This window comes from Ictidomys tridecemlineatus, chromosome 3, assembly GCF_052094955.1.
Source record: "Ictidomys tridecemlineatus isolate mIctTri1 chromosome 3, mIctTri1.hap1, whole genome shotgun sequence".
In the NCBI taxonomy this organism is placed as follows: Eukaryota; Metazoa; Chordata; class Mammalia; order Rodentia; family Sciuridae; genus Ictidomys; species Ictidomys tridecemlineatus.
In genome coordinates this window covers 148,259,481-148,284,257 of record NC_135479.1, presented here as the reverse complement: position 1 = coordinate 148,284,257, position 24,777 = coordinate 148,259,481, and the positions used below count along the sequence as shown (strand labels likewise).

The window sequence follows — 24,777 nt, the reverse complement described above, 5'->3', positions numbered from 1 at the left end:
TGGGATTGCAGCCATGCAAACTGTGCTATGCACATTCACATGCTCAACAAATCTAGGCTATTTAATAAGAAGCAGTTTGATATTGTGGAAAGATCAAGCCTAGGCTCAACGACAAGACTTGGTTGTGCCACTGACTGTGAAGCTGTAGGAGCAAAGTACTCTCTGATCTTCAGCTTTCTGGCTGTAAAGAATATTTGTAATATGCTGTAGAATGGAAGGAATTGACGTTGTTGGAGGTACTTGCCCGCCGGGGTGCGGGCTCCTGGTTTCCAGCTGGCATCTCCGCAGGCCTGCGCCCGGGCGCGCGCGGGGGCCCCCTCTGTGCGGTGCAGCCCGCGCGTCTCCGGGTTGCGGAGCCGGTCGCCATCTTTGTGCGGGGCGGGGCGGCAGGGAGTCAGCAGCGGGTCGCCCGGCGATGGAGCGGCGGATCAGCGCTCGGCTTCGGCTCTGGCTGCTGTTGCTACTCCTGCTCCCAGTGCAGGGCCGCCAGAAGGAGTCAGGTGGGCTCCCGGCAGGGCCGAGTCTGCGGCTGGGCTCGGGCCTGGAGGCGCTCCCCCCCCCCCCCCCCCGTGGCAGGCGTCCTGGAGGATGCTATGGCCGCTGTAGCGCAGAGTTGGGCAGCGGCCACCGGCGTCTTGAAGTGCAGAGAGAGGGTGTCTGGGGCTCTGCTTCTGCCCAGGACCCTGGCGGGCAACCCATCCCCGGAATGCTCGGTGATAGCGAGGAGAGGGAAACCCCTCTTCCCGCGCAGGAGGTATCGCCCGCGCTCGGCTGTTCTGTACCTCCTTAGAACCCACTGGGAGAAGCGGGTGGGTGGGCTGTGTGAGTGTGTGTGTGTGTGTGTGTGTGTGTGTGTGTGTGTGTGTGTGTGTGTGTTGTCAGAAGGGATGGTTAATGTCCATGACTTTTGATTGAGCCTTTTTTATCGGACTCAATTTGATTAGAAGATGAGAGTCTCTGTCCCATCCAGTTTATCCATAGCCTTCTGAATGAAGGCTGAGCATTATAACCTCGTGGATTTTCCAATTTCTTGGACTCCTAATGGCCCCATAAAGGAGCAGATCTGACTAAAGCGCTGGCGAGTTACAGAATCCTTCCTGGTGCTTTGTTTCAAAGAGTGGGATAGGAAGGGGATTTCTGAAAGTGTTGATCTTTTGTTGGCCCTATCTGCATACAGCAAGCAAAAAAAAAAAAAAAGCTCAGAGATATTTAGTTGACTCTCATTTCACTTTTTGAAGGTTCAAAGTGGAAAATATTTATTGACCAAATTAACAGGTCTTTGGAGAATTATGAACCATGTTCAAGTCAAAACTGCAGCTGCTACCATGGGTGAGTTTTTTGATGTGACTTTTGAGTTGAATTCTTGTCCGAAGGTTGTACCCTACTGAGAGCTGAGCTGGAGTGGTTTATACCTGTATTCCCAGCGACTTGGTAGGTGAGACAGAAGGAGAACTTATTCCAGACCAACTTAGCCAGACTCTTGTCTCAAAATTTAAAAAATAAAAACGGCTGGGGATGTAGCTTAGTGGTTGAGCACCGCTGGGTTCAATCCCTGGTAAGGAACAAAAGAATAATCCTTGAGAGACTTTGGTTGCAATAGTCAGAGAGCCAAACCTATAGTCAGAGCAGAAAGGATGACTGAGGTGGTTCTCTTAATTCTAAGGAATGCAAATGCCCTTGCTCTGGAATGGGCCCTGTGGTCTCAGCATTACTTCATCCTGTGGAACATCCTGTGGAAATCATGAATCATGATTTCATCCCATGGATTGAAAATTTCTTTATGTCTGGGTCTATGTCTTATTTTTTGTTGCACCTCAGTAAGTACACTCGATAAAAACTGTTGAAAGAATGCACATATTTATCAATGAATCCAATCATTAATTTCCTGTTGGTTACCTTTAATGTGTGCAAATTAGGACTGGAACTTGGTATGGTAGAAAGATAACTACATTAAAAGAGACATTTAATTTCTTTGGATCTCAGATTGGTCATCAGCAGGGCGACTTCTCATTGTATTATTCTGACCTCCTCAAATATTCACCTGATACTTATTGCAAATTTACTATGTACTGAGCTTCCAGGGAGATACAAAATAGTTTATTTTCTGTCAGGTTTTTAGAGCATGTGTATGGGCAGAGTGGGGGATAGACTGCTAGACTGTGAAACATGAACTGTAATTTTTGTGGGTGTCCAGACAAAGGGATATATGTCAGTAGGTCTGGACTTGGACATGACATAAACAGAGGACTGTGAATTTAACAAGGAAGAAGCAGTCCAGATAGAGGAAAGAAGAAGAGACATTTACTTGACTATTAACTTTTTGTACTTTTGTTGTGTTTGATGCCTGCCCTCAACTGACGATTGAATCCAGAAGCAATTTACTTCTACATCCCCAATGCCCTTCCCCCACCCCCTGCCTTTTTAAAAGTTTTATTTTGAGACAGGGTTTTATTAAGTTGCTGAGGGTGGTCTTAAACTTGTGATCCTCCTGCCTCAGCCTTCCCAGATTGCTGTGCCACCATACCCTGCAGGTTTGATGTTTTTTGATTACCCATCGTACTTCTGGAGAAGAGAGTTGCTCATTCTTGCTCTTTGCTTTTTTTTTTTTTTTTTTTTTTAAAGGTGCTTAGGAATGAAATGCAGAGCCTCATACTTGCTAAGCAAGTGCACTACCTCTGAACTACTCTCCGGTCCCTGACCCCTCTTTGCCTCAGTTTACTGTGTTCTCTAGTACTAAATGTAAATGCATTTGGGAAGTTCATGGAATGGTACTGCTTCTAGCCTGCCTTCCTTCATAATTCTTACTCCTTTCCAGTGTTATAGAAGAGGATCTGATTCCTTTCCGAGGAGGAATCTCCAAGAAGATGATGGCGGAAGTAGTCAGACGAAAGCTAGGGACCCATTATCAGATCATTAAGAACAAATTATACCGAGAATATGACTGCATGTTTCCCTCAAGGTAAGAGTTATGAGGTAGATGCATCTTCTGACCTTATTACACATAGGCCTACTTGATACTGCTTTTAGAAGCCCATTCAGGGTCCTGACAAGTGAATCCCTCCTTACATTTCCAGAAGACTGCTACCATGGGTGAGTTGATAAGCTCTTTCACATGTCTGGGAATTTTTCTTGCCAGCTCCTTTTTTTTTTTTTTTTCCTTATTTGTACTAGGGATTGAACTCAGGGTATTTTACCACTGAGCTACATCCTCAGCCTTTTTTTTTGAGAGAGAGAGAATTTTAATATTTATTTATTTATTTTTAGTTCTCGGTGGACACAACATCTTTATTTGTATGTGGTGCTGAGGATCGAACCCGAGCCGCACACATGCCAGGCGAGTGCGCTACCGCTTGAGCCACATCCCAGCCCCAGCCTTTTTTATTTATATATTATTTTGAGACAGAGCTTTGCTAAGATGCTTAGGGCCTTGCTAAGTTGCTGAGGCTGGCCTCAAACTTGGGATCCTCCTGCCTCAGCCTCCTGAATCATTGGGATTACAGGCATACATTACCATGCTCAGCTTCCAGCTCCTCTATTGAAGTCTATCTCCTTTCTCTTTATGAGGTTTGGGCACATCACTGGATATATTGGCTAAACTGTCCTTGCCCTTTCGTCTCTTCTGTCCCTGGCTAGAGTAGCTGCAGGACACAGGCTGATGGAACCTAACAGGGGTGAGCTTGGCTGAAGGAGGAAGAAAAATATAGGTATTTAACTGAATGTCTATTATGGACCAGGTACAGAGAGAACAGCTCACCATTTCACTGCTGTATAATGATCTAATATATGGATTTCTTTATTGGGACCTCTGCTAGAGAGCATTTAAATTATTTCTCATCATACTCCTGTCCCTGTGATATTTGGCTACCAGAAATAGCACTGCAGTGAATATTCTTGTACTTATACCTTGGAGCATTTCTATAAATATATATGTAAGCTAAGTTTTTAGAAGTGGAATAACTAAGTCAATTAATATGTTTTTAAAATCATGAAAAATAAAAAAATAAATTGTCCTTCAGAGAGGTTGTTCTTGATTGTCAGGAGTCACTCTGAACAGAAGCTATGTGCACACCTTTAAGTCCTGAGTAAAGGGGTACTGAACAGTTATTGCATCCTGCAATACATTGGGCTTTATCTCCACTCAGATAAGGAAGATGTTGCTCCAGGAGTGGGTGTCATCCAATTGGACTGTATTACACCCACCTGTTCCTTCTAATCCTACCTCTTTGCCCTTTTGTGGATAGAATGTTCCATGGAACATCGCCTTTTATGTACCCTATATAAGATACATATCTTATTTTTGATCTTATATATTTATAAGAATAAAGACTTCCATTGGCTCTGTAGGGATAATAATTTACACAATATAAAGGTTAGGATAGTACTTTATCCTAACTTTGTAAAGTACTTTAGAAGCATTGCTTTCAGGACTCCTAAGGTCACAGAGCCGTCCCTGGATTTTGAAAAGGGGCTTCTGTGTGTTTGCATGCTTCCTTCACCATTTTCTTAAGTTATTGGAATAGTCAGATTTTTGTGAACCCGGGTTAGGTTGCCAGCATAGATAGATGGCGATACCTGTTCATATTTCTGCCGTCCTTGTTTCACATGCTCTGAATAGACCTTGTAGCCTTACCAACATTGTGTACTAGACTTTTTGATCTTTGCCAATCTGATTGGTAAAATCAGCATGTATTTTTTGACATTTCTTTCTTTTATTTTGCAGTACTAGGTATTGAACCCAGAGGCACTCTACTACTGAGTCACATCCCCAACCCTTTTTATTTTTTATTTTGGGACAGGGTCTCACCAACTTGCTGAGGTTAGCCTCAAATTTGTCATCCTCTTGCCTCAATTTACAATTCACTGGAATTACAAGCATATGCCATTGCATCCAGGTCACATTTTATTTTCTTTCCTCACTTTTTAAAATTGGTGCATTATAGTTGTACATAGTGGGGGGATGGCATTTTATTTTTAGTACTATTGAGCATCTTTACCTCTGTTTTTGAACTATTGGTATTTTTTTGTAGTCATCTCCTTATATATAAAATTATCTTAAATCAGTCATTTCCATGTGGCCAGAAAATTTTGACCAATGCTTGGAGTGCTACCCTAGTGTGGTGCTGTTCAGGACCTTGAAGGATAGGGCGGAAACAAACTAAACTGTCTGTGTGTCTTCTCTTTCTTTAAAGAAATCCTCTGTGATTTCCTGAGACAGTTCAGTCAGGAAGTAATGTTACAGCCTTTGTGATTATGTAAACACATCTTTCTGATTTAAAAAACTAATTTTAATAGTGTTCTGTATTTAAGTTGAAGATAATGAGGAGAGATTTTCTCTCCCCATAAACTATGACAATTGTGGAAATAACATGGTGTCCGTGTTAGTTTTACATGACTGTAATAGAATACCTGAGAAAATTAACTTAAAAAGAGGAAAGAATGGCGTGTCCCTTTCTTTAATGGAAGCTGCTCTCTCTTAAATATATTATATTTCAGAGATTTCAGTCCATGATCAGTTGGCCCCAATGCATTTGGGCCTGTAGCAAGACAGTATATCATGGCAGAGAGTGTGTAGTGGAGCAAATAGTTTGCCTTAATGTGTCTGGGAAGCAAAGAGAGAGAGAAAGAGATGGATATGGTGTTCCAGTTTCTTTTAAGAGCACACCTCCCAAAGACCTAAAACCTCTCACTGTACCCCACTTCTTATAATTCTCTTAATTTTCCACTAACTCCCAATAGAGCCAAGTTGAGGACCAAGCGCTTAGCACATGAGGCCTTCCAGATTCAAACTATAGCAGTGCCTTTGTGAAAAGCAAAGTTCAGGAACACAATTAGAAAATTAGCTCTTCTAGTTCCTATCAGAATCTGTAACTTTAGTTAATATTTAACTAATCCATAAAAAGGAAATAAAGAAAAATCTGGGAACAAATAGAGTAAAAGTAGTAGAAGTTGCAATCATATTCCCTTCAAAGATATTATTTATTTGGAAAATTTTATTACATGTTGTAAGCTGGAATAGCTTAGCTAGGGATGATAATTTACACAATATAACTTTGTAAAGTACTTCAGAAGCATTGCTTTCAGCAGGCTGGGGTTGTTGCTCAGCGGTAGAGCACTTGCCTAGCATGTTTGAGGCACTGAGTTTGATTCTCAGTACTGCATGTAAATAAATAAAATAAAGTCTGTCAATAACTTTAAAAATATTAAAAAAAAAAAAAAAGAAGCAGCAGCATTGTTTTCAGGACACTTTGCAGTAGGCTAATGATCTGAACACTGACTTGTCTCATTTTGAAGTATGACTGGGACCCTTTATCCTAGACTCTGCAGACACTACTCTGGTGACTGTAGTTTTTCTCATTGACAGATGTAGTGGTGTTGAGCACTTTATTTTGGAAGTTATTGGGCACCTCCCTGACATGGAGATGGTAATCAATGTACGAGACTATCCTCAGGTTCCTAAATGGATGGAGCCTGTCATCCCAGTCTTCTCCTTCAGTAAGGTAAGCGCAAAAAGAGCCATAAGGGAAGGGTGGAGGGTGTTCCTTTAGAATATGAGAAAAGATCATCGTCTTGTGGCAGAGTCTAGTGGGTAATAGTAAAGATGACCTCTGAGGTCCAGGAGTGGGTTCTCTGTCCCCATAAGTTCACAGTGGTTGAGCAATAAGACAGAGAAGATGGAGTTGAGGATCCATAAATAATGTAAGATTGCTTACATGTCTGTGTGCTAGGGATGGAGGCTAGGGAGTAAGAGGCCTGAGGAAACTACAGGGTTTTGGAAGTAGGGCTCAGAGAGCCAGGCGTGGTGGCACAACCCTGTAATCCCAGTGACATGGGAAGCTGAGGCAGGAGAATCTCAAGATCAAGGCCAGCCTTGGCAACTTTGTGACATCCTGTCTCAAAAGCAAAGAAGAGTTGAGGATGTAGTTCAATGGTAGAGTGACTTTGGGTTCAATCTCTAGTGCCACCACCTCCTGCCCCCACCTCCCACCCCCACCAAAAAAAAAGCAGGGCACAGTGGCACATGCTTATAATTCCAGCACTTGGGAGGCTAAAGTAGGAGAACCATAGGTTTGAGACCAGCCTCAGCACTGTAGCGAGATCCTCAGCAATTTAGTGAGACTCTATCTCAAAATAAAAAACAAAAAAGGACTGCAGATGTAGCTCACAGGTAAAGTATCCCCTGTGTTGAATCCCCAGTACAAAATAAATAAATAATAGTATGGGAGAAGAGTGGAAAGTGGATTTAGGAAAACCCCATGGATTTTTAAAAAGGAACATCATCTCTGACTTGGTTTTTCCAAAGCAGAAGGACCTTTTATTCTCACTTTTTTTTCTTTATCACAGTTTACTTTCTCTCTAGACTTATTTATTTCCTGTGTTGCAAGTGGGCTGAGGCCACATTTTGTATTGCATTGTCCATGGTTTAGCCTCATTTCTCAAAAGTGCTTGGTCTCATTGTTTGTCGTGAAACTCTTCAAGAAGAACAGATAGAGGCTCCCATGTAAGTCAGTAAGGACTTGGTGTCTATTATTTTTATCTGTTATTTCTGTGGATAATAAAGTATGACCATCAGTATACTAACTTTCCTTTTATCTTTCCTCCCTTCTATTTTTTAAAAACCGATTCGTAGTTTCAAAGGGAGGGATTTTAATATGTTAACTTTGTAGTTAATTATGTAGCTTTCATTGAATAGCTGTTATGTGGAAATGCTTGATGAATTACTTAATATTTTTAAGTATTTAAGAGAAGTTAAACAGCATATTGCACATGTAATCCCAATGCAGAAATAGTTATTAGAGGTTTATCAGTGACCAGATATTAACAGAGAAATCGTAAGAAGTAACAAATGAAGGGCTGGAGTTATAGCTAAGTAGTAGACCACTTGCCTAGCATGTGTGAAATACTGGCTTTGATCCTCAACATTACATAAAAAATAAATAAATAAAGGTATGTGTCCATCTACAACTAAAAAAATTATTGTTAAGAAAAATAATAGGTGGTTTCAAACTTTCTTCAAAAGATGTGTGATTATACTCTTATCTGCCCATTGGTACTTCTCACCCTGATCAGTGAGTAAATAGCTAAGGATTTACTGTCCAACCATATGAGCTTAACTGTGTCAGGAACCACTAGCCAACACTTATTAAATTCTTTCTAAGTGCTGGACACTGCCCTAAGCTTGTATTAAGACACTTTGTATTCAAAATCAGCCTAAAAATAGTATTATTGATAATATTTTCATAATACAATGATAAATAAAACTGAGTCAGAGAGAGATTAAGTAATTTGCCTAGAGTTGTAAAGCGGTTGAGGCTGCAAACTCTCACAATCTGTCCCAAGAGCCCACACTCTTAATCATTGTACTGTATTTCCTGGTTCTTACTCTCAAAGGACCCACTGGAAAATAACAAAGAACTGGTAAGGCCGTGAAAACTCCAAATGTAATAGCAGTAAAATGATGACAGAAGTGGGTAGATTATTTCCTTAAAATAAAATCTTAACAGTATGTATATCTCCTCTACAAAAAACAGAAGTTTGGGGAACTGAAGAAGTTGACCTTTAATATTATTCTAAATTCTGGGCTATGGTGATCCTGTGGATTTTAACCCATGGTCACTTTTGCCTTGTAATGTCTAGAGTGTGGACCTTGCAGACTAGGGGAAATGTATCTTTGGCAAGTGGACACTACAGCAGGGCCTTTGTCTGTATCTCATGTCATGAATGCAGTTTGCTTCTTCTTGCTCTGTTCCAAGACTTACTTAGAATGGCCTTTCTGTTTCTGTTGAAGACATCCGAGTACCATGATATCATGTATCCCGCTTGGACATTTTGGGAAGGGGGACCTGCTGTTTGGCCAATTTATCCTACTGGTCTTGGACGGTGGGACCTCTTCAGAGAAGATCTAGTAAGGTAGGTCCTTTAGAAAGGTTTTGTATTTTTCTCTTTGTGGGTTTTGTTGAAATAAGCAGTAGAGCAGAGTGTAGTGGCACATGGCTATAAACAATATAGTATAACTAAGTTTTTTACTTTAAAAAGATTGACTTTTAAGTTAAAAATAAGACTGTTCATAGCAAAAGCAATTTTGTGTACATATAAAAATATATATGTCTAAAGAAATTTCAGAAGAATCTATCCTAAACTGTCAGCAGTGCTTCTGTGGGAGAGATTACAGGACCCTTTTATTTTCTTTTAAAATATTTCTGTACTTTAAAGATCTCAAGAGCAAATTACTTTCATAATAAGAGAGAGTGAATAAACATATTGTAATGGGAGAACACAGAAAATATTTGGAAGAGTATAAATGTACTTGATAATTTAGGCAGGTATGTGGGAGCATAGTTATCCTGTAGGTATCTCAAGTGCAAGCTTATTCTAGATCCTCTCTGTTCATGACTTAAACATACTTTGGCCTGTTGATATCTTCCTTCCATGGTTTTGGTTTTTAGATGATCTCATCATCCAAGCCATAGGTATTCCTTTATTCCTTACCCAGCTATATTTCACAGTAATAATGATTCAATGTTGGTGCTTTTTTCCTTTTCTTTGTTTTTTATTTTATTATGTTTTATTTATTTATTTTTGCAGTACTGAGGATTGAACAAAGGGATACTATACCACTAATCTACATCCCTGGCCCTTTTTAAAAATTTTGAGACAGGGTCTCATTTAATTGCCCAGGCTGGCTTTGAACTTGCAATCATTCTGCCTCAGCCTCTCAAGTCCTAGGGATTACGGGCGTGTACCACCATGCCCAGCTAGCATAAGTTCCTGAGGAACTAATATGACAAGTGTGCAAAGATGTACATACTAGGATGTTTACTCATATATTTCTTAGAGCAAAAAGTTGGAAACTACCGCTGGGTATGGTTGCACATGCCTATAATCCCAGCAGCTGGGGATGCTGAGGCAGGAGGATAGCAAGTTCAAAGCCGGCCTCAGCAATTTAGTGAGGTCCTCAACAACTCAGTGAGACCCTGTCTCTAAATAAAATATTAAAAAGGGCTGGGGATGTGGCTCAGTAATTAAGCACTCCTGAATTCAATCCCTGATACAAAAAAAAAAAAAAAAGTTGGAAACTTTTCAAACCTATAAATAAGGGATGACATGAATTATGTCATGATTCTAAAATGGAATACTATGAATGAATGGAAAGGCAGAGTAGAAAAAGGAGTTAAAAACCAGGACTCTGGATTCAAATCTTGGTCCTGATTAGCTGTGTGACTCTGGTCAAGTTGTTCCTCTCAAGGTGCTCGCCTGTAAAAAAGGGGTAATAAAACCCACTTTAACTGGGTGCAGTTGCACCCAGTTTATAATCCCAGTTTAATTCAAGGCCAGCTTGGGCAATTTAGGGAGAACTTGTTTCAAAATAAAAAACAAAAAGGTTGTAGCACAGTGGTAGAGTGCCCCTGGGTTGGATCCTCAGTACTACAATTAGTTAATTAAACTCATGTTATAAGGTTGTGGGAATGATTTGATATACATAAAGCATATACATAAAACAGTATCCAGGACATAGGAAGAATAGGTGTTGGTTATATAATTATTGATCATATATTTTTATATATAAATATATATACATGTCTAAAGAAATTACAGAATAAAAAACTGCAATTTGGTTATATAATTATTTTATCATATATGAAATGACTTGTTATACAAAGTAAGGTTTATCAGTCTTGTCACTATTCACATTTTGGACTTGATAATTTAATTCTTTGTTATGAGAAGCTGTCCTATTCCTTATAGGATGTTCAGCAGCATCTCTTGCCTCTACTCACTAAATGCCACTAGTAATCTTCCAGTTGTAATAATCAGAAATGTCTGTGGGCCCTGAGTAAGGATGGAGAAATAAAATCACTCCAAATAACAGGTGTGGCTCAGTGGTTGAGGGTTTACCTAACATACAAGATCCTGGATTCAATCCGCAGCTCTGCAAGAGAAAGAAAAGCATTGATATAGAGAAGTGTGATTGAAAAGAAATTCTTCACTAGAACTTTATATTCTTACCTGTGGGTAGAGAGAGTCCAAATGAATTTTTACTTTTATCTTTTTCAGTTAGAATTTAATATAATGAACCTGTCATTTTTCCACAATAAAAAAAAATCTAGTGCTATGATGTTCATATTTTGATGGGAAGAAGTATGAGGAGAAACAAGAGATAGTTCTGGCATTGAACTGGAGGATCAGATAAAGGTGATCTAGCAAGAAAGAGCTAGAGGAGAAGCTGGACATGGTGGCACACACCACCATGTGACTCAGGAGGGTGAAGCAGGAGCATCACAGGTTTGAGGCCAGCCACAGTAACTTAAGCAATTTAGCAAGATCCTGTCTCAAAATAAAAAGAAAGAAAAAAAGGACTGGGGAGGTTAAGCACCCCTGGATTAAATCCTGGTGTCAAAAGAAAAGAAAAGGATTGGGGATTTGGGAATATTACTTAGTAGTAGAGTGTCCCTGGGCTCAACTGCTAATGCCCCCCCATCCACTCCCCCCCCCAAGAAAAGGAAGAAAAGAAAAAAGAAAGGGTTAGAAAATGAGCCAGATTAGCTGAGGTTAGAGGTCTGAGGACCTGGGAAATAATGAGAAATGCTCTCAGCTGAGCAAAAGTGAATTCCATGATACTAGGTATCAGAAAAGAACCTACATCCTGTGTTCCTCCATTCCAGTAATATAGTTCACCAATCCCTCATTCACTCAGCCTTCCTTTCCTTTTTCAGAGATAAGTACTGCAGTCTTCTGTGCAAGGACAGTTCCTATGAACAAAGTCAGAAATGATGCAGCTGAGTAGCAATTTCAGCAAGGAAGGCTGGTCATGCTAATGTGTACTGAAACCTGAGTTTCAGGAACTTTATCTTTCTAGAGCATTTCATACAGCTGTAATAATACCAGGGTGCTTTGCAAATGTCAGTAAATCTGTTGACACCTACACCTCCAAAACATGAAGTCAGGGCTGGGGATGTGGCTCAAGCGGTAGCGCGCTCGCCTGGCATGCGTGCGGCCCGGGTTCGATCCTCAGCACCACATACCAACAAAGATGTTGTGTCCACCGAGAACTAAAAAATAAATATTAAAAAATTCTCTCTCTCTCTCTCTCTCTCTCTGTCCTCTCTCACTCTCTCTTAAAAAAAAAAAAACAATTTAAAAAAAAAAAAACATGAAGTCAGGGAGTAAATTCCCTTTCATTCAGTTTTGAATGTTCTTCTCAGTTTTCTTCACGTTAATTCTATCAATAGCATTGTTAAAGTAGAGAGTAAATCCTCATTGTGTCAAACAGCCCCCAACATGCCATTCAGAGTTTGGAAGCTTTTTTTTCCCACCAAGTTAATGTTGTTACTTATTAACAGGGCAGTAGACATGTAGATATTCCTGGCGAGCCCCTCCAGAAGAGTGAAATGATAAAAAAAGGGATGGTAATATCATTCAGGAGTTTTTCTTTTTTCTTTATCTTCTGTTTTATTTTTTGTTTTTGTTTTATTTTTGTTACCAGGGATTGAACTCAGGGTGCTTAACTCCTAAGCTACATCTCCAGCCCTTTTTTAAATTTTTTATTTTGAGACAGGGTCTTGCTAAGTTGCTTAGGGCCTCCATAAGTTGCTGAGGCTGTCCTTGAACTTGTGATCCCCCTGCCTTAGCCTCCTGAACTGCTGGAATTACAGATGTGTGCTACCATGTCCAGTGAGATTTTTCTTTTGAGTACCCTTGATCAGATTTATTTAAAAATGTAAAGCCCTGAACTAATTTTTAGACGTGGTTAAAACATATTCTTATAGAGTTGAGAAAAAAAGCACAGAAACTAATCAAAAACTGTGTTTTTAGGTCAGCAGCACAGTGGCCATGGAGAAAGAAAAATTCCACAGCATATTTTCGAGGATCAAGGTGATTATATTTTCTAATCTCTTATAAAAATTGCTCCTAGCAGTGTGTGATATTTAAGTAATCTTGAGGGCATGATCCCAAGGGAAAGGGGAAAGCTAAAATAACTAAAAAATAAATGTACAAGCCTAGAATCTTAGATTGAGAATTTTTTGCCCAAATCACTCTTCATTTAACTGAAATTCAAAGAAGTAAAGTTCTTCCAGTAGTCATTCAACAGATATTTTTAGAGTGCTAAGGCTGTGTTGGACACTGATTATATGATATTGAACAGAAGATGAATGTCTTCTTGTTTGCAGTTTCCTGGGAGTAGCCACTATCACTCTGCTGGTTAATGAAGAGCAGGAGTCAAGTCTCCCTACTTTTTGTCAGACCATGTGGCTGCCAAACAGTGTTTACTATCATAGACTGAGGCTGGAGAAAATGGAGAAGGAAGTAGAGAGAAGAAAGAAATGGAAAAGGGAGCTTTGTTCAGCTCCATATCTCCAGTGCCAAGAACAGTAATTGGCTCATAGATACACAGTAAATATCTGTGATGCAGACGATAGGGAAGACCATGAAGGGAGAAAGGTTTTGTAGTGTATGTGGTGTGTATCAGAGATCGTTCTTTAGCCACTCTCCTCCTTGCTTTGGAAGTGGACTTCAGTACGCAGATGGGCCCACTATTCACTGCTTACTGTCTCTTACCAATTTCTCTGGTTCTCAGCTCTTAAGAACACAGAATCTTCACTTGGAGACTGTATCTGGGCTCCAAGAATTTTAGGACTTCCTTAAAATTATATAAAGATATGTGATTTTTCAGATTCTCAGGGAATCCATGACCCCTCATATGTCAAGCCCCTCTGCTACCTGTACCACAACTAACACTTTTTCTACATACAGTCTACATACAAAAAACTACATAAGCCCTGGACTTTATAGAGCCTACAGAACAAAAGTCATGTAGCTATTTTGGTGAGTGGTGATTACTTAGTTACACAGCTCTGAATACTAGTAATTATAGAGGCTATGAGAACCTTCCTGAAAGGGAAGTCATTCCCTGGGAAGTAGCTGTAGTGACCAGAACAGAATGTCTTTAAAGACCAGATGTAAGCAAAGAAGGGCCAAATACCTCCTATCCCTAAAGGAAAAAGTGGGGACAGCCTGGACCACATAGGTGCTGCAGTACTCAGAATGCCCTTCCCTACTGTCACAGAAACCAGTGAATTATCCATCTGTGCAGACACTGTTTGCATGGGTTCTAATATTGCTTACCTTTGAGATATTGGGGACAGTATTATGGTCCATGGCACATAGTTTTATGTCTTGTGTTTCTTTTACAGGACAAATCCAGAACGGGATCCTCTTATCCTTCTATCTCGGAAAAATCCAAAACTTGTTGATGCAGAGTATACCAAAAACCAGGCCTGGAAATCTATGAAAGTAATCAGCAATCATCTGAATAAAACTATAGCAGTGAATGTGCTCACCTAAAGAACATTGTCAACTGGGTAGAATTTGAGATTAGGTTTCCTCTCAGTGGTGAGATGAATGTAGAGAAACTTTCATGAACCAATATTAGCATATCTATAAATTCTTCTTTTTCAAACCCACCTTGCTTTTCTGGCCAAATTATAGCATAATTATATTACACTACTTTAAAGGTTTAAACCAGAGTTTGGAAGTTTCTTATGAAAAAGGCCAGATAGCAAATATTTTGAGCTTCATAGATCATATGGTTTCTGTTCTCTACCACTGAGCTACATTCCCAACCTTTTTTATTTTTTATAATGAGATAAAGTCTTGCTAAATTGCTGAGACTGAACTCAAAATTATGATCCTTCTGCCTCAGCCTCCCAAATTGCTGGGATTATAGATGTGTAACACTACAGCTGACACATAAAATATTTTTCTTTTGTTTTTTTCCAACCACTTGAAATGTAAAAATGTTTTGTCCCTGGGTTCTACAAAGCCAAGTAGTGGGTTGGATTTGGGCTGTCAGCTGAGGTTTCCCAACCCTTGGTTTAAACCAGTGATTAGCTACTGTGACTATATAGTATAACCAGAGGGCCTAAACAATGAGTCAAATGAATCAAAATCTTTGGGAGTCTAGGAATCTTCATTTCTTTAAAATTTCTTAAATAATTCTAAGGCAAAGCCAGACATTGGAACTTTATTAGTTTAGAGTCCATCTGTGTCCTCTTAACTATGACTTCTTGCCTTAATTAAAGATCTGAAAATCCTATTATTTTCTCACTTGAAATTTCCACATACTATATGAAGATGCTCTGAGAAAAAGATTGAATGGGCATACACCTGTAATCCCAGTGACTCAGAGGCTAAGGCAGGAAGATTGCAAGTTTGAAGTCAGCCTCAGCAACTTTTTGAACCCCTGTCTCAAAATAAAAAATAAAAAGGCTGGAGATGTGGCTCAGAGGTTAATTGCCTCCTGGTTAAATCCCTAATACCAAAAATAAATAAATAAAATTGAAACTTCTTAAGAAAAAATCAAATGTATTCAAGATGTTATATATTTTTTGACACAGTTTTTTTCTCTCTCTCTCTCTTTCAGTACTGGGAATTGAACCCAGGAATGTTGTACCATTGAACTACATCCCCAGTCTACCCCCTGCCCCCCTTTTTTTTTTTGGTATTGAGTCTTGCTAAATTACCCATAATGGCCTCCAATTTGCAATCCTCTTGCTTCTATCTCCTTAATAGCTGGGATTACAGGAATAGGTTACCACCTCTGGCAATCTGATATAGTTTCAATTAATAGGAAATATTAGATTTAAGAAATCTGGTCAAATAATAAAAATATGAAAGAATGTATTCCGAACACAGTTTGTTAGCATCTACTGTGGGGGGCAGCAAAAGCACACAGACTTATTCCCCTCGTTCATTTTACTATCTTTTAAGAAGGATGGAATGTACATTGGGGGTCCTAAATCAAATTCCCTGAAAGGCCAGCAGGTGATGTAAAGAAGTCAGAGAGAGCACTAACAGCTCCATTTGATTGCTGCCAAGTGGAAGTGGGAGTCCAGTTTGCCAGATACTCCTTTTTATTTATTTTTTTCTAAGAGAAGTTGGAGATCTGGATTTTTGTGAAAAGTATCCTACCACTATAAATGGTGTCAATTTTTTAAAAATTATTTTTGTGGTATTTGGGATTGATTCTAGGGGCACTCTGCCACTGAGCTAATTCCTCAAGCCTTTTTAAAATTTTATTTTGAGACAAATGATCACAAAGTTGCCCAGGCTGAGCTCAAACTTGGGATGTTTCTGCCTCTGCCTCCTGAATAGCTGAGATTATAGGCATGCACTGCCATGTCCAGTCAGTTTGAATATTTATTTAAAAATATATTCCATGCTCCAAAATATTTGTGAATGGACTATATCCCTAAGTCTACTAGCCATTGCTTGTGATCTTCTGTGTGTGTAATTTACACAGAGTGAAATGTGCTACAGGCCATGATTAAAACCTTAGCATTTCTATTTAGGGCCAGTGATCCTGAGCAAGTCTCCCAACTCCTTTAAACCTTAGCTTCCTCATCTGTTTAATGAGATAATAATACCTCCTGAGTATGTTTATTATGAGGCTTAAGTGAGATTATGTTGAAGAAATGTTTTACAATGATTGCTGCACATTGGTTGCCCATAAATGCTATTCGTACTAATACAAATAACTTCCCTTTCACATAAAGGATACCTTGGGAAAGCCAGCTGCTAAGGATGTCCATCTTGTGGATCACTGCAAATACAAGTAAGACTTCTAAAACTCCTGACTCTTGGTTTCCATTTTTCTTTTGAAACAGCTTTACTTTGGGTAAGAATTTTAATACTACTATCTAGCATTGATTCATTTAGCTGCCTTTTCCTGAGGGCCTATGTGCACTGACCTGAGTTCTACAGGGACTGTAGAGAGGAATGAAACATGTTTCCTGCTTCCAGAGAACTTGCTGTTAGTTAAAGTGATGGGTTTACCTCTCCATATCCCTCTGACCCAATAGTTGACATTAGATTGAATATTTATCAGGGTAATAAATATTGAGGGGTTGGCGATGAAGCTCAGTGATAGAGTATGTACTTATCATGCGTGAGGCCCTGGGTTCCCAGCACTACAATCAACCAACTAAACAATCACTAATATAATGAAATTCTAGGACTAGATATTAGTTGAACAAGTAAAGGCTCAGAGGAGGATAACTGGGGTACTCAAAGTTAAAAATGCTGGTTATATGCTCAAGGATAACTATAGTGTAAGAGCAACTCTGGTTGGAGACAGGAGTGCAGATGTGAAAAGTGCTGAGAAAAAAGTGTTGTAGTCTGTGACAGCAGTTTTCCAAGGAGTGTTTCTTTGAAGATGGATTAGGGTAGACTTGTTCTTCTCCCTAAACTTCAGGATACCATCCAGGAAACAGGGAGTGCCTTTGACCAGAGGGGGTATACTGAAGGAAAAACAGGGCTTTGGGGTCATGACTATAGAGATATTATACCCATACAGAGAAGCATGTGATTTTTTTTTTTCACTCTTGATTTTTGATTGTATCATTGAACATTTCTGTATTTTCTTAGATATGTCCAAAATCTACATTCAAAGGTATTCAAAATTCCTTCTGAACCTATATTCTTTCCACCCATCAGCCAAGCTTCTGAACCTATCTAGCTCTGTCTGGAGAAGGTATTTTTCCCTTTTCCTGTACCCTGATATTCTCAGAGCAACCTGTAGTCCCAAGCCTGAAAAGCAGGCTGTTTGTGGAAACCTTACAGAAACATACTAATAATGTGTTCTTGAAAACTGAAAATGAAAAGGGAAAGGAGAGAATCATAAAAGGAGAAAAGGGAAGGAGGGAACAAGAAAAAGGTCATATTTGTGGTAGCAAGCATAAAGAGTATCAAATATATTTTGCTTTTTTTTTCCCCTGTAGGTATCTGTTTAATTTTCGAGGCGTAGCTGCAAGTTTCCGGTTCAAACACCTCTTCCTCTGTGGTTCACTTGTTTTCCATGTTGGTGATGAGTGGCTAGAATTCTTCTATCCACAACTGAAGCCGTGGGTTCACTATATCCCAGTCAAAACAGATCTCTCCAATGTCCAGTAAGCAGCTATCCTATCATTTGCTTCTAAGTTGCCAAGGCTGGCCTCAAACTTGTGATCCTCCTCTCTCAGACTCCCAAGTCACTGGGATTACAAGGCATTTACTCTTCTATTTTTATCTCTTGGTGCTGGGAATTGAACCCAGGGGTACTTCACCACTGAGTTATATCCCTAGCCCCTTTTTAAAATTTATTTATTTTGAGACAGGGTGTCACTAAGTTACTGGGGCTATCTCAAACTTGCAATCCTCCTGTCTTAACCTTCTGAGTCACTGGGATTACAGGTGTGCATCACTATGCTTGGCATAAGGAATTTACCCTTGATGAATTTTTCCAGTAAAAGCTTTTTCCCACCTCTTATTTAGTTTGCATATATTGTATAGTGGTTATAGTGTCTAAGAATGCTGTAAGTGGGATTTAAATTTGAAAAGTGCTTTAATCCTGGTTCCAGTGTATAACATGTAGACAGTACAAAGTAAAAAAAGCTCTAATCTCTCAAAAGCTAAAGATAGGGATATTTGATCTTGTTATATTATCAACATTGTTTCAGATATAGCATGAAAATTGACCCCAGTGAAGCTTAGGCAAATTTTCTCTTGATGGGATGAGATTGGAGAAGGGCCAGAAATGTGGACCCACTTCTATCTCCTAGGGACTAGAAGAAGAATTTGGAGACAGGTTGGAAGTTTTCACTTTTGATTTCTTATTTATATCTGTGAACATTTCTGTTTTTTCTCTATTATGTTCCAAATCTATAATAGGCTGCCTTTTATATGTATGTGGGCTTGCTTTAAAGAAATATTCCACTAACCACATATCTAGAGATCAAGCTATGATTTTTCTGACTGGGTACTAATAAGTTTGCTGTACATTTTGAGTTCAAATAATTATTTTCCTTTTAGGGAGCTGTTGCAATTTGTAAAAGCAAATGATGATATAGCTCAAGAAATTGCTGAAAGGTAAATTCTTTTCATTTTCCCTTCTCTTACTTTATCATCCCCATTTTGCCATAGCTAATGTTATCCGAATACTATCGCCATATGATGTCTGTCTGTCAGCCCTATGGTACAGAGATAATGCAGAGTTAAAACTCTCCAGAGGAGGGGGAAAACATATCCACACACTAATATGCCCCAAACTTTATAGAAATAGATTGGAATCTTTAAGATATTTCAATAAGTACTTTTTATGACCAGTGACTTTTTCTTTTTCTTTCTTTTTTTTCCCCAGTCCTGGAAATTGAACCCAGGGACAATTTATCACCAAGCTACATTCCCAGCTCTTTTTTTCTTTTTTGAGGCAGGGTCTCACCAAGCTGCTGAGGCTGGCCTCAAACTTTTAGATCCTGCCTTGGCCTCCTGAGTTGCTGGAATTATAGGCATGAACCATTTTGCCTAGCTGTGATCACCAGCTATTAATGTGTTTGTTTTTAGGGGGGGAAATGTTATGTTGTATTGATAAATGCAAATATATATAGATATGATGGCTATAAGGGTTGATTCTGAGGATCAAATTAATTAAATTCATGTAAAGTACTCTGAATAAGTTTTGGCATAAGATAGCTTATTAACATGTAGGCTATTATTAAGTTAAGTTCTGTGTTTCAAAATATTCTTGTTAATCTTTCCTCTAGGGGAAGCCAGTTTATTATGGACCACTTGCAGATGGAAGACATCACCTGTTACTGGGAAAACCTCTTAACTGAATACTCTAAATTCCTGTCCTATAATGTAACAAGAAGGAAAGGCTATGACCAGATTGTTCCCAAAATTTTGAAAACTGAACTGTAGTACTCATCATAGGACAAGAATCCTCCCTATGGCAGCAGATCTGCTATCCTGTGGTAAGAAGCTTACTATGAGTGTGGCACCTATACCTTGAACACCTTTTATCAAGCCAAACATCTGATTTTCCTTATCATGCTGCACTCAGAGCTACTCTTAAGAAAGATCTAAAATATGTGTAATACAGAGATGTGAAGTAGTTCAACTCTGGCTGAATAAGGACCCAGAATGTGGATTTTGAATCTGATTCTACTTTCATTTTCTTATGATCAATCACAGCGTGTGCCTCAGATCATCTACATGTATATGTTCATCACTGTGAAAATGACTGTGTCCAGGAGAGATGCACTTTGTTCCACTTTTTTGGAACATAAAATTCAGTACTTGGAACTAGTACAACTCATTTCTGCAGTTCTGATATTATTCTAGACTTGATAACTGTTGCTTTATTTTAATGTAGAAACCCTATGGGATTTGTGAGAAATACCTGGGGATTATTTTCTGAAAGTTCAAGGAAGCAGCAGTTGTGCTGTGCAATGATATAGGAGTTCTGTTTTGTAAAAGCATAAACTGGTACTCAGGAGGTTTCTATAATGCCACATAAAAAGGGGCTAATCACATGAGTAATTATTGCAATTGGATTTTAAGTTCCCATCTTGTGCCTTTAATCCCTTTTAACTGTCTCTTTTTTTTTTTTAATTCTTTTTTATTTATTTATTTTTTTTTAGTTCTCGGCAGACACAACATCTTTGTTGGTATGTGGTGCTGAGGATCGAACCCGGGCCACACGCATGCCAGGCGAGCGCGCTACCGCTTGAGCCACATCCCCAGCCCCCTTAACTGTCTCTTTAAAGAGCAACAAGAGGGCTGGGGATGTGGCTCAAGCGGTAGCATGCTCGCCTGGCATGCGTGCGGCCCAGGTTCGATCCTCAGCACCACGTACAAAGAAAGATGTTGTGTCTGCTGAAAACTAAAAAATAAATATTAAAAAAAAAATAAAGAGCAACAAGAACAAAAAAAGACAAAAAATTCCTAATAAATTTAGGAAGTAGTCCTCACACTTTAAGGAAATGTGCTTAGTTGAACAACTTTTATCTTACCCTTTGCACACTTTAGTGTTTTTCCTTCTTAAATTGACAGCATCAGGGTTATTGATCAACATTGTGCAGAGACTACAAGGAGTTTCCATATGGGAATACATCATTATGTTGGTAATTCAGAGCATTCACCTTTTACATTTACTTATATAGGAGATATTTGTTCTGCAGATCATTGTTGGAGTCCATTCTTATTTTTTTCCTTTTTTGAAAAAGACATTTGGGCCAGGTACAATGCCTATAATCCCAGCAAATCAGTAGGCTAAAGCAGGAGGGACACAAATGCAAGGCCAGCATCAGCAACTCTGTGAGACTCTGTCTCAAAAACTAAAGGGTTAGGGATATAGCTCAGTGGTAGAGTGGCCTGGTTTCAATTTGTAGTACCGCACAAAAATAGATAAGTAAAATAGGAAGAAATTTTTCTTCTGTTTTTATTTATTTATTGTGGTACTGGAGATTGAACCCAGGGGCAGTCTACCTCTGAGCTATATCCCCAGCCCTTTTTATTTTATTTTTGAAACAGAGTTGCTAAGTTGCTGAGTCTGGCCTCGAACTTACGATACACCTGTCTCAGCTTCCTGTTTTGTTGGAATTACAGTTGTATGCCACCACACCTGCCTTGTTGTCTTTTAGAATAGGAACTAAAGCTTCATTTCTCTGGGAACACTTCCATTTTGTTTCAAGTTGCAGCTCAAACACCTTCTCTTTGAATCCTTCCTTTCATTCTTCTAGGCAAGGATTACCATAATATTTTGCTTATGCCTGTGTTATATGACATCACATTGTATTATAATTACTTGACTATTTCTCCTTTTGTTCTGAGATACTGATGGGTGGAAATCATGTTTTACTCATCCTGATGTCTCTACTGTCTAGCACAGTGCCTCACACAGAGTAAATACTGAAGTGTTTGAAGGATGGATGGATGGTGGATATGGAGACATTTGGCTTTACTAGATTCTATTTATAGATTGCCCAGCCATTGGCTCCAAGGGGGATTGAATAAAATTTGTTAAAAGTTAGATCATATGAATCCTCACTTGCCCTCCAAAGAGTCAACTAGGGCATCTTTGTCTTTACATACAGCAAATTACTCATATTTTATACTTGTTCATCTGTTTACCTCAGTGTTGATTGTATAAGGATGATGTATAACAATGTGTAAAGTGTATGTTTTGAAAATAATTTGTATCCCCACAACTTTTAAAGTTTGTTGACATTAATACTAGCTCAGACCCAAACTTACCTCTTCCTCTTCAAAAATTCATTTTCTCTATTTGTGGAAAAGGCTTATGTTGTGTGTAATATAACTAAATGTAATATATGTAGCAAGGATTTTATTATATATATATATATATATATATTGTGTGTGTATGTGTGTGTGTGTGTGTGTGAGAGAGAGAGAGAGAGAGAGTGTGTGTGTGTGTGTGTGTGTGTGTGTGTGTGTGTGTGTGTGTGTGTGTGTCTGTGTGTTTATTTATTTATTTATTTCAGGGGCAGTACTGGGATTGAAACCAGGGGCACTTTACCATTGAGTTTCATTCCCAATCCTTTTTTTTGAAACAGAGTCTTGCTAAATTTCTGGGGCTGGCCTCAGATTTGTGATCCTCTTGCCTCAGCATCCCAAGTTCCTGGGATTACTGTGTCTGGCAAGGACTATGAACCTTGCTGAGAAAGGGAACCTATTGACCCCTGGGAGAAAATTCACTGAAGTTACTGAGTTCTATGAGCAGATCTCAGAAACAAGGGCTGAGGATTAGGACAATGGTTCCAGACACAGAATGGTGACTACTAAAATCCTTCCCTGATAAGTTTTTCTGCTGGCAGATATATATTCTGATGAGAGAGTTATGTGTTACAGTGTGGTCCAATTAAACCTCTAACATCTATTGGCTTGGACAGAGTTGCCCTGAGACCTTTCAAAAAGATAAGCTCAGAGGAGGGAGAGTATTTTCCCTAGTACTAAAAAGAAGGTAAGCCCTAAGGGCTTGGGGAAATAGGAAATGCTGGAGTGTGACAGTCTGAGAGCTGAGGTGGAACAACATTAGCGTGAGCAGTAGCCAATAGACAGGGGACTTTTGCAAGTTACTGGGTGGCAAAGGGAGACTTACAAGGGTCTCTAGTTATCCACGCAAGGAAGCACCTATGGAATTAGTGAAATTTGCCTGTTAATATGACCTCATTTGTAGTTACAGGCTAGAGACCCCTGTGGATATTTGAGTTATATGTAAATGATTTCAGCATTTGCCCAACCTCCACCCTATCCCCATTCCCCATCTTCATTCCAGGATGATTCTGGGTTTATTTTAAGCATTTAGTTTAGTTTTGTTTTTTACATGAAGGCAGACAGGCTGCACAGCCATTGTTTTTGGACTTTCAGACCTCAGGACCTTATGCTGGTACCACTTCTACCTCTACTTAACAAGGGATAAACAGAAACCTGGTGCCAGGAGTAAGGGAATCTGAATTCTTCAACAAATATTTACTGAACACCTACTTCGTGTCAGATACTGGTAGGTCCTGGAGATGGAGATAAGTATCTATGGTCTCTGAGCTCCAAAGTAGTTTACTGAGAGAGATCAGCAAATAGAAAATAATGGCATAATGGAGTAAGTGCTATGATGAGCAATGAATCTACTTTTTTTCTTAAAACACCAGAGGAATCTTCATAACACTGTTATAGAGCTGGGGCCTTCTGGGAAACTGTCTTTACAATCAAGTCAGAAAGATTTCAGGGTAACAGGCATCAATTTATTGAAGAGATAGGAAAAGGGAAAGCAGCACTCAGTCAAGAGAGAGAGTGGGTCCTCTTAGAGACGATAAGGGACAGTGTGCCTCTTTCTGCATTCCAATTTTGTTGGGGATCCCAGAGAAGTTTCCAGGCAGTCCCACCAACATGATTTTTGACTGACAGCAAAATGACATCACTTTCAAGTCCCCACTGCCATGACAACTCTAGGTCACTTTGGCCCCTGATGATTGATTCTAATTGGATTCTTAATTTTAAATTCTTACAAATTTTATGATTAGGAGGAATTGTCCTTATTTCCCTAAATTTCAGGATCTGGTCTGTGAAAAAGCACACAAGTCTCCCCCTTCAAGTAGCTTGGGTTCCTCTCATCAACATTATTTTGGGTCTGCATTTCTCCTGCGGTTAACAGGTAGTTTGTTGTGCCTGTCCGCTTAAGTCAGGTAAAAAGAAAGCATGGGAGGATGTGGGGGAGTCAACAGAGTGGGCTTGTTTCAAAGAATTATTCCCATAACTTCATGTTCCATTTGCATCTGTCTGTCCCCTAATAGCACTGTCATAATTCAGCTAGTCACTCTAGCCAGACACTTCTCTGGGTCTTATATATAGAATTCCAGCTAGCAAATCCTAGAATTCTACTTACCATATTCATACTAAAAAGTATAGTAATTTTATTTATTTAGCAATATAGGACTTTAACCCAGGGGTACTTTATCACCAAGTCCTATCCTCAGCCCTTTTTATTTTGATCAGTTGCCAGGATGGCCTCACACTTATGTCCTCCTGCCTCAACCTCCAAGTAGCTGGGATTACAGGCACACAACAAAATTAATACATTTTAATAACAACTATACCTCAAAAGAACAAGTTCCCAGAGGCTATAGTGACAGGAAATCAGATTCTCAAAACACTTGCTAAAAGTTCCAGAAATTCTCCTGCCCTCTGAGAAGCTTATGAACTAAGGGGAATGAAATCCACGTTGTGAAGAAATGCCCAAAGCTGACTCAAGAAAGAAAGAAAAAAAAAAAAAAGCGATCTCAAAATCTTGGACCCTGGTAGTAGTAGCACACACCCACCTGTAACTCGGGTCCTTGAGGCAAAATTGCAAGTTTGAGGCCAGCCTCAGCAATTTAGTGAGACCTGTCTCAAATTTTCAAAAAAAAGGTTGGGGATGTTAGTTCAGTTCCTAGTTCCAAACAAATATTG

At 39.3% G+C, this 24,777-nt stretch overlaps 1 protein-coding gene across 3 annotated transcripts; it reads left to right on the top strand.

Annotated features, from left to right (window-relative positions):
• The first annotated feature begins 68 nt into the window (after positions 1-68).
• Positions 69-20,115, top strand: Poglut1 (protein O-glucosyltransferase 1). Of its 3 annotated transcripts, none has more exons than XM_005327620.3 (11): positions 69-500; positions 1,239-1,329; positions 2,816-2,959; positions 6,362-6,497; positions 8,786-8,907; positions 12,811-12,870; positions 14,190-14,289; positions 16,551-16,609; positions 17,775-17,942; positions 18,844-18,900; positions 19,575-20,115. In XM_005327620.3, the coding sequence occupies exons 1-11, from the start codon at positions 212-214 to the stop codon at positions 19,729-19,731; spliced, it is 1,383 nt and encodes a 460-aa protein (XP_005327677.2). In that variant the 5' UTR covers positions 69-211; the 3' UTR covers positions 19,732-20,115. The 3 variants fall into 3 exon arrangements, with proteins under 3 accessions (XP_005327677.2, XP_077900294.1, XP_040126243.2); XM_078044168.1 differs by having other exon boundaries at positions 73-236; XM_040270309.2 differs by lacking the exon at positions 69-500 and adding an exon at positions 565-754.
• Positions 20,116-24,777: the final 4,662 nt, after the last annotated feature.

Coding starts and splice junctions, on each gene's coding strand:
- Poglut1 (XM_005327620.3), top strand. CDS start 212: ATGGAAGGAATTGACGTTGTTGGAGGTACTTGCCCGCCGGGGTGCGGG. Junction 14,290..16,550: donor AGGCCTGGAAATCTATGAAA/GTAATCAGCAAT, acceptor TTTCACATAAAG/GATACCTTGGGAAAGCCAGC. Junction 17,943..18,843: donor ACAGATCTCTCCAATGTCCA/GTAAGCAGCTAT, acceptor TTTTCCTTTTAG/GGAGCTGTTGCAATTTGTAA.